Below are 15,335 nucleotides of genomic sequence, written 5' to 3'. Positions count from 1 at the left end.
ACACAGCCAAAAATAAATAAATAAATAGATAAGTAAATAAATTTATTAAAAAAAGAAAGAAAAGAAACAAGAATAGAGGAAAGGGGAAATCACAATAGGTAAGGCAAACATATGAAAGGATTTAGGATTGCTTAAAAAACAATTTAAAAATCTGTAAAAGTGATGATAACTGATAAATTAACAGCAAAAGAATAAACATGAAGTTGTAAAATAGGACATAAAAATCACAAAATGTGGCAGAGGGGTGTATAAAAAGGTACATCTTTTAGAATGTGTTTGAAGTTGAACAACTATCAGTTTAAAGCAAATATATATAGTATGGGTCAACATACTTGAACTCCATGGTAACCACAAATCAAAAACAGACAATATATTCACAAAAAACAAAAAGAAAGGAACTCAAGTATACTACAAAAGAAAATCAACAAACCACAAAAGGAAAAACAAAAAGAAGAAATGAACAAAGAGAACTACAAAGATGACTGGAAAACAAGGTTTAAAATGGCAATAAGTATATACCAATAAATAATTACTTTAAATGTTGATGGGCTAAATGCTGTGATCAAAAGACATAGAGTGGCGGACTGAAAAAAAAAAAAGACCCTACAATATGCTGCCTACAAGAGACTCACTTCACAGTGAAAGACACACACAGACTGAAAGCGAGGGAATGAGAAAATGTATTTCATGCAAATGGAAATGACAGGTAACTGGGGATAGAAATACTCATATCAGACAAAATTGACTTTAAAACAAAGTCCATAAAGAAAGGCAAAGAAGGACATTATATAATGATAAAGGGAAGAATAGTATGTTACACTCATTAACATATGCACCCAATAGAGGAGCACCTAAATATTAAAACAATAATAACAGACATAAAGGGACAAATGGACAATAATACAATGATAGTAGGAGACTTTAACAATCTACTGACACCAATGGACAGATCTTCCAGAAATTAAATCAATAATGCAATGGAGGTCCTAAATGACACAATAGACCAGTTGGCCTTAACTGATATCTACAGGACACTACATCCAAATACATATTCTTTTCAAGCACACATGAAAAATTCTCTAGGATGGACCACATACGAGGTCACAAAACAAGCCTCACAAATTCAGGAGGATAGAAATTACAACAAGCATGTTTTCTGACCATAATGATATGAAACTAGAAATCAACTGCAAAAAGTAATATGGGGAAATAACAAACATATGGAAACTAAACAACATACTACTAAAAAATCCAACAGGTCAACAATGAAATCAAAGAGAAATCAGAAAATACCTCAAGACAAATGACAATGAAAATACAACATTACACAATCTATGGGATGCAGAAAAGCAGTTCTGAGAGGGAAGTTCATAGTGATATAGGCCTTCCTCAAGAAACAAGAAAAATCTCAAACACAAAACCTAACCTACCACCTAAAAGAATTGGAAAAAGAAGAATAAACAACACCCAAAGTCAGCAGAAGGAAGGACATAATAATGATAAGTGTGGAAATAAATAATATATATATTAAAAACAATAAAAATGATCAATGAAACCAGGAGCTGTTTTTTTTACAAAAGGTAAAGTCAACAAACCTCTAGCTAGGTTCACCAAGAAGAAAAGAGAGAGGACCCAAATAAACAAAATAAGAAATGAAAGAGGAGAAATAACAACATATACCTCAGAAATACAAAAAAAATCATAAGAGAATACTATTAACAGTTATATGCCAACAAATTGGACAACCTAGAAGAAATGGACAAGGTTCTAGAAATATATAGCCTGCCAAAACTGAGTCAAGAAAAATCAGGTAATTTGAACAGGCCAATCACTAGAAGTGAAATAGATTCTGTAATAAGAATAATAATAATAACTCCCTACAAACAAAATTCCAGGACTGGACAACTTCTCTGGGGAATTCTACCAAACATACAAAGAATTTACAACCATGCTGCTCCAACTATTCCAGAAAATTGAAGAGGAGGGAACACTCCCAAATTTATTCTATGAAGCCACCATCACCCTGTTACCAAAACCAGACAAAGACACTAAAAAAAACAAAAACAAAAACAAAAAGGAAAAGAAAAAGAAAATTATAGGTCAATATCTTGATGATCATAGAGGCAGAAATTCTCAACAAAATATTAGCAAACTGAAGCCAACAAAACAAAAAAGATCATACACTACAACCAAGTGGGATTCATCCCAGGTTCACAAGGATGGTTCAACATACACAGATCAATGTGATACACCACATTAACAAAAGGAAAGACAAAAAATATATGATCATCTCAATAGATGCAGAAAAACATTTGACAAAATTCAACATCTATTCATGATTAAAAACTCACCAAAGTGGGTATAGAGGGAACATAATTCAACATAATAAAATCCATTTATGACAAACCCACAGCCAACATAATACTCAAGGGTGAAAAACTGAAAGCCTTTCTGCTAAATTCAGGAACAAGACAAGGAGGCCCACTCTCACCACTTCTATTCACCACTTCTATTCAACTTCTACTGGAAGTCCTGGCCACAGAAATCAGACAAGAAAAAGAAATAAAATGAGTACAGTTTGGAAGGGAAGAGGTAAAACTGTCACTATTTGCAGAGGACATGGTACTCCATATAGAGAACCCTAAAGTGTCCACACAACTATTATTAGAATAAATGAATTCAGCAAGGTAGAAGGATGCAAGATTAATATACAGAAATCTGTTGCATTTCTTTACACTAACAATGAAATGTCAGAGACAGCCAAAAAAAAAAAAATCCCATTTAAAATCGTGTCCAAAAAAATAAAATACTTATTACTCATTACTTCACTGCCTTTGGGGACACAGTTGTCACCGAGACAGCCAGCCCGGCCCTCGGGGGACTCACCACCTGGTGGGGGAGGCAGAAGTGGAGATTCAGTCATTGCCAAGGTGGTGAGCGCTGTGGGAAAGGACAGAGCATCACCTCACATGTACCAGCGGGTCCACAGTGGGCAGGGGGTGGCAAGGCTTCTCTGAGGAAGTTACTTCACTGCCTTAACCAAGGCAGTGAAGTAACTACACTGAAGAGTCTAAAACATTGATAAAGGATATGAAGACCATTCGAAGAAATGGAAAGATATCCCATGCTCTTGGATGGGAAGAACTAATATTGTTAAAATGGCCATATTATCCAAAGCAATCTACAGATTTAATGTGAGCCCTATCAAAATACCCATGATATTTTTCACAGAAATAGAACAAATAATCCTAAAATTTATTTGGAACAACAAAAGATGTAGAGTTGCCAAAGCAGTCCTGAGGAACAAGAATAAAGCCAGAGGCATAATCCTCTGGACTTCAAACTATACTACACAGCTCTAGTAATCAAAGCAGTGTGATATTGGTACAATCAGGGATATACGGATCAATGGAGCAGAATAGAGAGCCCAGAGATAAACCCACACACCTATGGTCAATTAATCTGTGACAAAAGAGGCAAGAATATACAACGGAGAAAAGACAGTCTCTTCAACAAGTGGTGTTGGGAAAGCTAGACAGCTACACGTAAATCAATGAAATTAGAACACTCCCTCACAGCATATACAAAAATAAACTCAACATGGCTTAAAGACCTAAGTACAAGACATGATACCATAAAATTTCTAGAAGAGAATACAGGCATAAAATTCTTGAACATAAATAAATTGTAGCAATATTTTCTTAGATCAGTCTCCCAAGGCAAAAAAATAAAAGTAAAAGTAAACGAACTGTACTACATCAAACTTGAAAGCTTTTGCACATCAACTAAATGAAAAGACAACCTACAGAATGGGAGAAATATTTGCAAATGTTGCAACCAACAAGGAGTTAATATGCAAAATATACAGACAGCTCATACAACTAAATATCAAAAAAAACAAAAAACAAAAAAACCCCAAACAGCCCAATGAAAAAAATGGCAGAAGACCTAAATAGACATTTTTCCAAAGAAGACATACAGGTGGGCAACAGGTACATGAAAAGATGCTCACAATCACTAATTATTAGAGAAATGTAAATCAAAACCAAAACGGGTTATCACCTCACACAGGTCAAAATGGCAATCATCAAAAAGTCTACAAATATCAACTGTTGGAGAGCATGTGGAGAAAAGGAAACCCTCCTACACTGTTGGTGGGAATGTAAATTGGTACAGCCGCTATGAAGAACGGTGGAGGTTCCTTAAAAATAAACTAAATATAGAGCTATCATATAGCAGCCCCACTCCTGGGTAGATACCCAGAAAAGACAAAAACTCTAATGCGAAAAGATACATGCACCCCATGCCAAGACATGGAAACAACCCAAGTGCCCATCAACAGACAATTGGATTAAGAAAATGTGGTATATATATATATATATATATATATATATATATATACATATATATATATATAAAATGGACTATTACTCAGCTATAAAGAATAATGAAATATTGCCATTTGTAGCAAAATGGATGGACCTAGAGAATATTATACTTAGTGAAGTAAGTCAGACAGAAAAAGACAAATATTGTATGCTATCACCTACATGTGGAATATAAAAGATAATACAAATGAACCTATATACAAAATGGAAAGAGACTCAGAGACATAGGAAAACAAACTGATATTTACCAAAGGGGAAGGGGGGAGGGATAAATCAGGAGTATGGGATTAACAGATACAAACTACTCTACATAGAATAGATAAGCAACAAAGATTTACTGTATACCACAGGGTACTATATTCAATATCTTGTAATAACCTATAATGGAAAATAATCATAAAAAATATACATTATATATAATATATATATAAATGAATCACTTTGCTGTACACCTGAAACTAACACAACACTGTAAATCAAATATACTTCAATATATTTGAAGTATGACAATATATTTGAGATTTTCTGGACTCTATTCTATTCCGTTGTCCTATATGCCAGTACTACACTGTTTTGATCATTGTAGATTTGTAGTTAGTTTTCAAATCAGGATGTGTGAGTTCCAACTTTGTACTTTATTTTAAAACGGTTTTGATTATTCAGTGTTCCTTGAGATTCCTTATGAAGTTTAGGATGGATTATTCTATTACTGTAGAAAATGCTTGGAATTTTCATAGGGATTTCATTGAATCTTTAGATTGCTTTGTTAGTACTGACATCTTAATATTAAGATTTCCAATGTGAAAATGGAATGTCTTTCCATTTATATTTTCTTTAATTTTTTTCAATATTGTTTTGTTGTTTTCAGTGTTCACATGTTTTGCCTTCTTGGATAAATTTGTTTCTAAATATTTTTTCTTTTTGATGCTAATATAAACAGAATTGGTTTCTCAATTTCTTTTTAGTATTACTCATTGTTAGTGTATGGAAATGCAGCTGACCTTTTCTTAACCTCTTGATTGAGTATGATTGACTTAAAAATGCCGTATATGTCTGATGTATACAACTCGATCAGCTTGGAGATAAGTATACACCTGTGAAATCATCACCACAATCAAGGCCATAAACTTATGCATCACCTCCTAAAGTTCCTCTCACTCCATTCATTTATTAATTTTATTATTTATTTGTTTACTTACATATTTATCATACATTTTTTTTGTGGTAAGAGCACTTAACATAACATCTACTTTCTTTGCAGATTAAGTATACCATATATTATTGTTAACTTAGGCCTTAAGTTGTGTAGCAGATCTCCAGAACCTACCCATTTTGTGTAACTGAAACTTTGTGCCTTTTCACCAGCCAACACCTCTTTATTTTTCCCTCTTATCAGCCCCTGCTAACCAATATTCTATGCTCTGGTTCTGAATTTGATTATTTTAAATTCCTCATAAAAGTAGGATAATGTAATATTTGTCTTTTTATTTTTATTTTTTTGGCTGTGTCAGGTCTTAGTTGCAGCACGTGGGATCTTTGCTGCGGCATGCTGGATCTTTCGTTTTGGCGCATGGGCTTCTCTCTAGTTGTGGTGTGCGGGCTTTAGAGAGCGTGGGCTCAGTAGCTGTGGCACACAGGGTCCAGAGTACACGGGCTCAGTAGTTGCAGTGCACAGGCTTAGTTGCCCCCGCGGAATGTGGAATCTTAGTTCCCTGACCAGGGATCAAACCCGCATCCCCTGTGTTGGGAGGTGGATTCTTAACCACTGGACCACCAGGGAAATCCCAGGATTTGTCTTTCTGTGTCTGGTTATTTCACTTAGCATAATGTCCTCCAGTTACATCCAGGTTGTTCCAGATGGCAGGATTTGCTGCTTTTTAAAGGCTAATATTCTGTATTTATATACCACATTTTCTTTGCCCATTCATCTATTGACAGTCATTTAGGCTGTGTCCATATCCTGATTATTGTGAATAATGTTGCAATGAATATGGGAATTCAGATATCTCTTTGAGACTCTGACTTCAATACTTTTGGATATATACCCAGAAGTGGGATTACTGGATCATAAGGTATTTCTATGTTTAGCTTTTTGAAGAACCTCCATAGGTTTTCCACAGTGGCTGCAACAATTTACATACCCAGCCACAGTGTACAAGGCATCCCATTTCTCAACATCCTCACCAACATCCTCACCATCCTTGTTATCTTTTATTTTTATTTTTAATTTTTTTTGGTAATAGCCATTCTAACAGGTGTGAAGTGATATCTCATTTTTTCATTTATTTGCATTTCCCTGATGAACACCTTCTCATATGCCTGTTTGTATAACGGAAGACATTTGTTTGTCTTCTTCTGGGAAACGTCTATTCAGGTTCTTTGCCCAATTTTTAACAGTTCCTTCTATATTTTGGGTATTAACCTCTTATCAGATACGTCTTTTGCAAATATTTCTTCCATTCCATAGTTTCCCTTTACATTTTGTTATTTATTTCTTTTGCTGTGCAGTAGCTTTTTAGTTTGATATAATTCTGCTTGTCTATTTTTGCTTTTGTTGCCTGAGCTCTTGGTGTCACATCCAATAAATCATCACAAAGTCCAATATTTTGCTTTTTTCATGTTTTCTTCTAAGAGTTTTATGTATAAAGGTTTCATGTTTATGTCTTCAGTGCATTTTGTGTTGATTTTTCTATATGGTGTGAGACAATGATCTAACTTCATTATTTTTCACGTGTATATCCAGTTTTCCCATCACTGTTTATTGAAGAAACTGTCCTTTCCCAATTTTGTACTATTTATTTATTTATTTTTTGGCTGCACCACCTGGCTTGTGGGATCTTAGTTCCCCAACCAGGGGTTGAACCTTGACCCTCGGCAGCGAGAGCACAGAGTCCTAACCACTGGACCGCCAGGGAATTCCCAGTATTCTTGATACACTTCTCGAAGATCAGTTGACTATAGATGTGTGGACTTATTTCTGAGCTCTCTACTATGTTCCATTGTTTTATTGCCAGTACCATAGCTTTGTAATATATTTTCAAATCAGGAAGTGTAATGCCTCCCGCTTTGTTCTTCTTGTGTAAAATTGCTTTGGACATGCAGGGTCTTTTATGGTTCCAAGTGAATTCTAGGATTATTTTTTCTATTTCTGTAAAGAATGCCATTGGGATTTTGATAGGGATTGCATTGAAACTATAGATCACTTTGGGTGGTATGGATATTTTAACAATATTCTTTCAACCCATGAACATGGGATGTCCTTCCATTTACTTGTGTCTTCTTTAATTTCTTTCATCAATGTTTTATAGCTTTTAGTGTGCAAGTCTTTCACCTCCTTGATTAAGCTTATTCCTAAGTATTTTATTCTTTTTGATGCTATCATAAACGAGATTTTTTTTTTTTTTACTTTCCTTTTTGGATAGGTTTTTATTTGTGTATAGAAATGCAACTGATTTTTATGTTGACTTTTGTATCCTGCAAATTTACTGAATTCATATATTGGTTCTAACAGTTTTTGGTGGAGTCTTTAGGATGTTCTACATAGAAGATCATGTCATCTGCAAACAGATAATTTTACTTCTTCCTTTCTGATTTGGATGCCTTTTTTTCCCTTCTTATTGCTTAATTGCTCTTTCTAGGACTTATAGCACTATGTTGAACAGAAGTGGCAAAAGAGAGCATTCTTTTTTTGGTTGTTGTTGTTTGTTTGTTTCTGATTTTAGGGAAAAACTTTTAGGCTTTCATCATTGCTCTGGGTTTTTCATATATGACCTTTATCATACTGAAGAAGTTTCCTTCTATTCCTAGTTTTAGTGCATTATGTTGTGAAAGATTGTTGAATTTTGTCAAATGTTTTTTTTTTCTGCATGAATTGAGATGATCATGTGGTTTTTTTCCCTCATCATATTAATGTGATATATTACATTGATAGATTTTCATGTGTTGAAGCATCCTTGCATTCCAGGAATAAATCCACTTGGTTATGATGTATAATCCTTTTCTATGTTTCTGTGTTCTGTTTGCTAGTGTTTTGTTGAGGATTTTTGTATCAATATTCATAAGGGATATTGATCTGTAGTTTTCTTGTAGTTTCTTTGTCAGGCTTTGGTATCAGGGTAATATTGACCTCATAAAATCAGAGGTGCTCTTTAACATTTTGGAAGAGTTAGAGAAGTATTTGAGTTAGTTCTTCTTTAAATATTTGGTGAAATGCACCAGTGAAGCCACCTGGTCCACAGTTTTCTTTTTTGGGAGGTTTTTTGACTACCAACTCAATGTCATTACTTGTTATAGATTCATTCAGATTTTTTCTTTCTTCATTATTGAGTTATAGTTGATAGTGTGTTTCCAGGAAATTATTTTTTTTCATTTAGGTTATCCAGTTGGTTGGTGTACACCTGTTATAATGTTCTCTTAAAATTATTTTTGTTTCTGTAAAATCAGTAGTAATGTCCTCACATTTATTTCTGATTTTAGTAATTTGAGTCGTCCCTCCTTTTTTCTTAGTGAGTTGAGTGAAAGATTTGTTAATTTTGCTGATCTTTTTGAAGAATCAGCTTTTTACTTCATTGATTTTTCTCTATTGTTTATCCTCTAGTCTATTTTTTCTCTGCTCTAAACTTTAATGTTTCCTTCACTTTGCTAGCTTTCAGTTTGGTTTGCCTTCATTTTGTTGTTGTTGCTGTTGTTCCTTAAGATGTAGAGTTAGGTTATTAATTTGAGATCTTTCTTCGTCTTTAACGTAGATGTTTACAGGTATAAAATTCTCTCTTAGCCTTGACTTTGCTGCATCACATAAGCTTTGATATATTGTGTTTTTATTTTTAACAGGGTATTTCGTAATTTCCCTTATGATTTATTCTTTAATACATTGGATTTTTAAGTGGGTTAATTTCCACATATTTGTGAATTTTCCGGTTTTCCTTCTTCTTTGGTATCTAGTGTCATTCCACTGTGATCAGAAAAGTAACTTTGTAGTATCTTTAAAGATCTTTAAAGATGATTTAAGTCTCTTAAAATTTATTAAGACTTGTTTTGTGGCCTAACGTATGGTCTTTTCCAAACAATGTACCATGTGCACTTGAGAAGAATGTGTACTCCACTGTTATTGAGTGGAGTGTTCTGTATTTGTCTGTGTGGACTGCCATATCAGTAAACAAAGTATGTTGCAGCCACCAAGCCATCAGCCCCTGCCGCCGACCCAGACTGTGTACCCTGAGGAAATTCAGAATCATTAAAAACAGGATACTGGCCTTAGATGGTTAAGGTGCATGTCAAAGGAATGATTTCAATGAGTCCATAGTTTTGCATCTTGCCATACATAGAAAAGTGCTAAATTCATTAACTTGAGATGTCTGGATTTTCTTTAATTAACAGTAATCTTTTGATGTTCCAACTACCTGGTTTTTGTTGCAAAACTTCTATGTATCCTGGCTCCTCCCTTACCCTTTCAGAGCAGCCCCTCAGAGCCATCTGAGAGGCTGTCTTCGGGGCTTAAGTCCTCAGAAAGTCCTAATAAAACATAATTGTCAGCTTTTAGGTTGTGCATTTTATTCAGTTGACATCTGTTAGGTACAATTGACTTGTAGTCCTCTTTAGGTTCTCTATTTTCTTATTGATCTTTTGTCTGGTTCTCCTATCTACTATTGAAAATGATTATTGAAGTATTCAACTGTTTTTGTGGAATGATTTTTCCCTTCAATTCTGTGAATGTTTGCTTCATTATATTTTGGGGCTCTTTTTGGTACATACATGTTTATAACTGTCTTGTTGAATTAACTTTTGTTTAATATATAATGTCTTTCTTTATCTCTTGTAAGTTTTTAAACTGAAGTCTATTTTGTCTGAATTAGTATAGCCTACCCAGCTTTCTTTTGGTTAATATTTACAGGGAATATGTTTCCATCCTTTCACTTTCAATCTTCTGTCTTTAGAGCTAAAGTGAGTCTCTTATAGACTGTATATATTTGGATCATTTTTCTAATCCATTCTGCCTATATCTGCCTTTTGATCAGACAGTTTAATCTATTTACATTTAAAGTAACTACACTTGAGGAACTTACTACTGTCACTTTGCTACTTAATAAAAAAGTCTTACAGTATTTGTCTCTATTACTGCCTTCTTTTGTGTTCAGCTGATTTTCTTTTGTAATGACATGTTTTACTCTACTACTCCTATACATTTCTGTTTCCCCATCATGTTATTAATGTCACAAATTATACCTTTATATGTTGTGTGTCCAATAATATAGATTTATAAGTATTTTAATGCATTTGTCCTTTAGGTCCTGTTGGAAATTAAAAAGTGGAGTTGCTACCAAAATTAAAGTAATGCTGCCTTTTATATTGCCCATGTATTTCTTTGTCAGATCTTTCCATCTTCATACTGCTGTGAGTTACTGTCTAGCATCCTTTCCTTTCAACCTGAAGGACGACCTTTACCATTTCTCACAGGTCAGGTAGTATACAAATAAGGTCTGCTCTGCTCCCTCCAGTTCAAGGTGACAGGAAGGTGGGGACTGGGAAACAGGATGCTACCTTCTCAAGAACAAGACCACTGCCACACTGGGGAAGGAGTGGGGCGATGGCAAGTGAAAATGCCACTAAACTTTGCTGTCATATTTAGGATGGCTTTTTCTTGCTTGAATGTTTGCTTGGTTGCTGTAAACCTTTAACTTTTTTAAAGCCCCTACAAAATTAGTTCAGACAGCTTCTGGTTGTTTTCTTCATGTTTCCGTGGGAAAAGGTGACCTTGGAACTTCCTAGTCTGCCATTTTGCCAAAATACTGTTTTTTAACCTATCAAATTTGCAGTGATAAAGAAACTGTGAAATTTATTGAGACTTTTGGCAAACTGGCACTATCATCAGTGTTGGTGACTGTGCTGGGACAGCAGTCTCTATGTGTGTGTATATATATGTGTGTGTACACGAATACATGTATGTATATATGTAAGTATATGTATATATGTGTATTAGTATATATGTGTGTATGTGTTTGTGTATGTGTGTATAAGTACACAAACACATACATAGATTATATATGTATCTGAAAAGACTTAAAATACTAGTATCATCTGACTCCTGGGAACTTAGCTTAAGGAAATACTCATGGATGTATATGGGGAGTTTTGGCTATAAGAATATTTACTGTCCACATTCTTTATAATAATGAAATACTGGCAGCAAAATTTTGTCTAGTAATAGGGGTTGGTTAAAACATATGATGGTCCACCATGCAGTGAAATGCTACATACCTAGTAAAACTCATATTGAGGAAGAATAATTTCATTGAACTAACACTATTCATTATTTCAAAACATGTTTTAAAACCAGCAGCTTATTTTTAAAAAGTATCTGACCTCCCCCACTCCAATGGCAGTCATTACTGCCTTGAATCAGGCCATTTAGCAGTTGCCCACTCCCCAGACTCTTCCTTAACCCTGGTCCTCTTAGATTTATACCTACTTTGGGTCTCACAAACCCCCGTGGCTTTACTTATCAGCTCACATTTACAGAGCATTATCTTCTGAACTCAAGGCAGCAATTCTGAGATTCCATTTTACTGAAGGAAAGAAGGATGTGATGGATTCGCGAGAGGTTAAGAGGCCATTTACCAGGCAATGTATTAATCACTCTACAAATATTAACTCATTCAGTCCTCATAGAGAGGAAGGGACCTATTATCCTCATTTTTCAACTGAGGAAACTACAGCCCTGGGAAGCTTCTATCTTGCCCGAGCTTCCAGAGCTGGTAATTGGTTAAGAGTTCAAATTTCAACCCAGGTAGTCTGGCTCCAGAGCCAAGGCTTTCAGTCACAGCTTTAGTCTCTTGTTCTTATTAGTAGTAAAAATAATAGAGTAATGATTATTAATAATATTTAATATAACACAGAAATGTGATCAACAGTGGTTTTCATTATCCAGAGCTTTTTAAGTGTTTTTACTTACAAGAGCTCACTTATCTCTGGAAACTCATTTTGCCGAGACAGGAACTGAGGCTCAAGTACCCATCGCTGATGCTGTGAAACCCACCGCAGGAATTACAGACTCATTATTATTGGTAACTGATATAATGTAAAGGATAATAAAAAGTGCCTCCACGGTCCTTAGGGCTTCACAGTGTGACCTGACACACCTTTTACAATGGGTAACCGGCTCTGAGAGGCCAGCAGTTCGGGCAAGGCAGCGCACCAAGTAAGATATAGCAAAGTTATCCTTTTGCTTACTAATAATAACGCCTCGTCCTCCAGAGCTAAAGAAAAGGCTTTTCTTAAGGAAATCAAACTCATATCGCAGGGAGGTGGTGACTTCACCTGGGTCCTGCAGCTGCTTCGTGGCCCCGGGGCAGTTTCTCGGCTGGTGCGGCACCGAAGGCGCCTCCCGGCGAGTCCCGGCCTGCGGGCACCTGGGCACCTGGGCAGGTGGGCGGGTCCGGGCTGCGGGTCGCGGACCGCCCCCGTCCCCAGTGCCAGCCCCGTGCCGCCCGCGCCCCCAGCGCCCCCAGGCCGCTCCAGGCCGACCCCGGGCCCCCTCCCCGTGTCTCCACCGCCCCGCACGCTCGGAGCCGATACCCGGCCTCACCCTCCTCCGGCTCCGGGCCCACTCACACCCGTCTCCGGCTGACCCGGGGCCCTCCCCGCGCCCCCGCCGCCTGGAGCTGCCCGGGCGGGCGGCCGGCGGCCGGTGCGAGGCCCCTCCCCGGCGGAGTCGCTCAGCTCGGAGGAAGCGGAGGCGGCGGCAGCGCCGAGACCTCGCCGCGCTCATGGCGTCGCCCGGGTGAGTGCGGCGCTCGCGGCCGCGCCGGGGTGGGGGGGGGCTGCGGGGTGGGGGCTGCGGGCCGCCGCTGGCGGCCTTCCCCGGCCTGCGGCCCCGGACCCCCGCCCTCCCGCCCGCCCGCCAGGCCCCGCGGCCCTCTCCCGCCGACCTCGGGCGGAGGCGGCCCGGGCAGGGGCGGGCTGGGGGCGCGGGCTGAGGATCTCGGCTCCGGGGGCGGGCTCCGGGGCCCGGGGCGCGGAGGCCGGCGGTGGGGGGGGGGGCGGGCGGAGCGGGAGGGCGTGCGGGAGCGGCAGCCCCCCACCTCCCAGCGGCGCCCCCGGCCTGGAGCCGCGGCGCCCGGTGCGCGCCCGGCGTCTGCCGCCCTGCCTTCCGCATCTGTTTTCTCCGCTTGCTCGCGTTGGAGTTGATGCTGGGTTCTCACCGCCGTTGGGATGCAGCCTGGATGTCCCCGAACGTCCGGAGCAGGGGCCGGGGCAGACCCTGCCTCGGCCTGGTCCGGGCCTCCAGCTTGGGCTGGGCCGCGGGCCCGGGTACAGTGGCTGCCCTTATTCTGACATCACCTCCATTCCACTGCCTTGGTGTGAAAATGTTCTTTCTTTTAGGAAATGATGGTGACCCACAGAGTTTGTAATTTTTTTAAAAAAAATTTTATTGCAAAATAAAACCTCAGCAATTCATTATGATTACTTTTTGTTTTGGTAATTTAGTCGTGAAAGCTGGGAATGACAAGAGTTAATCCGACAGCTACGCTTCACAGAGGAGGAAAATTAGTCTCAAGGTCATTGCTTTAGTTGGTAACCGGCTTCATTAGACTGCTGTCCACCATTCAGTGTGTCTCAGACCTAGTGGTTATGGTAGCAATTCGCTGTGCATCCTTGCACATCACAGAGGGATTTGACTGGCGCGCGGGGTGGGGTGGGGGGAATGGTGGGCTGAGAGGCAGAGAAGGTGGATATCAGGCCCCTTACAGGTGAGGGAAGTTCACTGGAGTGAATTGGCTCAGTGCAGTGGGCCTTGATGGAGCAAGCTGGGTTTTGGCTCCAGCCAAGTCATGGGCATTTCCCATCTACCTGCTGTCTTTCTGGGTTTGGGGAGGAGCAGTCAGAAGTACCCAGTACTTTGAGCTTGTGATTAGAATAAACATTTCATCCTTCAGAAGGCCAGGCTGTCACCCAGAGGTTCAAGGTCCTACTGGGTTCCTGGCCCTCGTGTCAGGAGAGGGTGAAGCAGGGCGCGCCGGAGGCAGTAGTGGGTGCCTGAGCCTGTGTGGGTCTGCCGTGAAGCCTTTAAAAAGTGATGGTGCACTGGGCATCCCAGCCCACTGCATTAAGTCAGAGGCGGACTTAATGCTGGGCTGGTGTGCCCTTCTGTGAGCCAGTAGTCCCTAAACTGTGTCTCTGTGGAAGGTCATGTAAGTGCAGATTTGATATTTGCAGTCCCGACTATTTTTGAGGGATCTCTTGAGTCTGCAGTTGGTACTTATTTCTGAGGGGTACCCATTGCAAAGCTGAGGTCACAGCGTTTTTAGTATACTTTCTGTCATTTCATGGAAAGAACTATGTACTTATTATGGTATATACAAATTTGGGAACAGTCTACGTCTCCATATGTCTGCAGGCTTTGCTGGTAGACCAGAGTCTAGCCAGGGAGACCTGGTTTCCTAAGCTTCTTTGGCCTCTCCAAATCAGCAGACATTCAGCCTACAAGACTAGGTGCTGCAGGAACAAGTCCAGAGATTCAGGGCAGGGACGGGAGGGGAGCCGTGATTTCTGCTGGGCTGTTCACGGAGGAGCCTCCAAATCTGGTGTTTTTTTCTAAGTGACAATTTCCGTAAGAGAGTCGGGAAGGAAAGAAGAAATGCTGACAGTTTTTGAGGAGCTTACCAACGTGCTAGGCCTTATGCAAAAGAAAAGGACAAGAATGAAGGCATCAAAGGAAAAGATATATTTGAGATGACTCACAGCCCAGTGTGTTTGGAATTAAGTAGAGACAAGGCCAGAGACGGAGGCAGGGCCAGACTACAGGACCTGGCCTCCTTTTGTGGGCTTGCTGCCCACTGTTCGCTGAAGGATATTTGTCATCAGGCTCTTGGGGAATCCATGTGACAGCAGTGTGGAAGAGGCGGAGGGGACAGGAGAGATGGAGCTCGTCAGCCTGCTACCGTCTACCCT

At 39.3% G+C, this 15,335-nt stretch overlaps 1 protein-coding gene across 3 annotated transcripts in view; it reads left to right on the top strand.

The window, feature by feature from the left end:
- Nucleotides 1–15,335, top strand: part of LOC118900792 (up-regulator of cell proliferation) — a 98,951-nt gene that overhangs the window by 53,664 nt on the left and 29,952 nt on the right. The window contains exons 1-2 of one of the 3 annotated variants that reach the window (XM_036863555.1): nt 12,556–12,582; nt 12,685–13,164. The exons of the other annotated variants lie outside the window; for them this stretch is intronic. Coding sequence (XP_036719450.1) covers nt 13,151–13,164 — 14 coding nt within the window. The 5' untranslated portion in view covers nt 12,556–12,582; nt 12,685–13,150. Of the gene's footprint in view, nt 1–12,555; nt 12,583–12,684; nt 13,165–15,335 lie in introns of those variants that run through there. 3 annotated transcript variants of the gene reach the window in all.

The sequence above is a fragment of the Balaenoptera musculus genome, chromosome 9, assembly GCF_009873245.2.
Source record: "Balaenoptera musculus isolate JJ_BM4_2016_0621 chromosome 9, mBalMus1.pri.v3, whole genome shotgun sequence".
NCBI classification, from domain to species: Eukaryota; Metazoa; Chordata; class Mammalia; order Artiodactyla; family Balaenopteridae; genus Balaenoptera; species Balaenoptera musculus.
The sequence above is the reverse complement of the archived record's forward strand: the minus strand, read 5'-3'. Positions and strand labels throughout refer to the sequence as shown.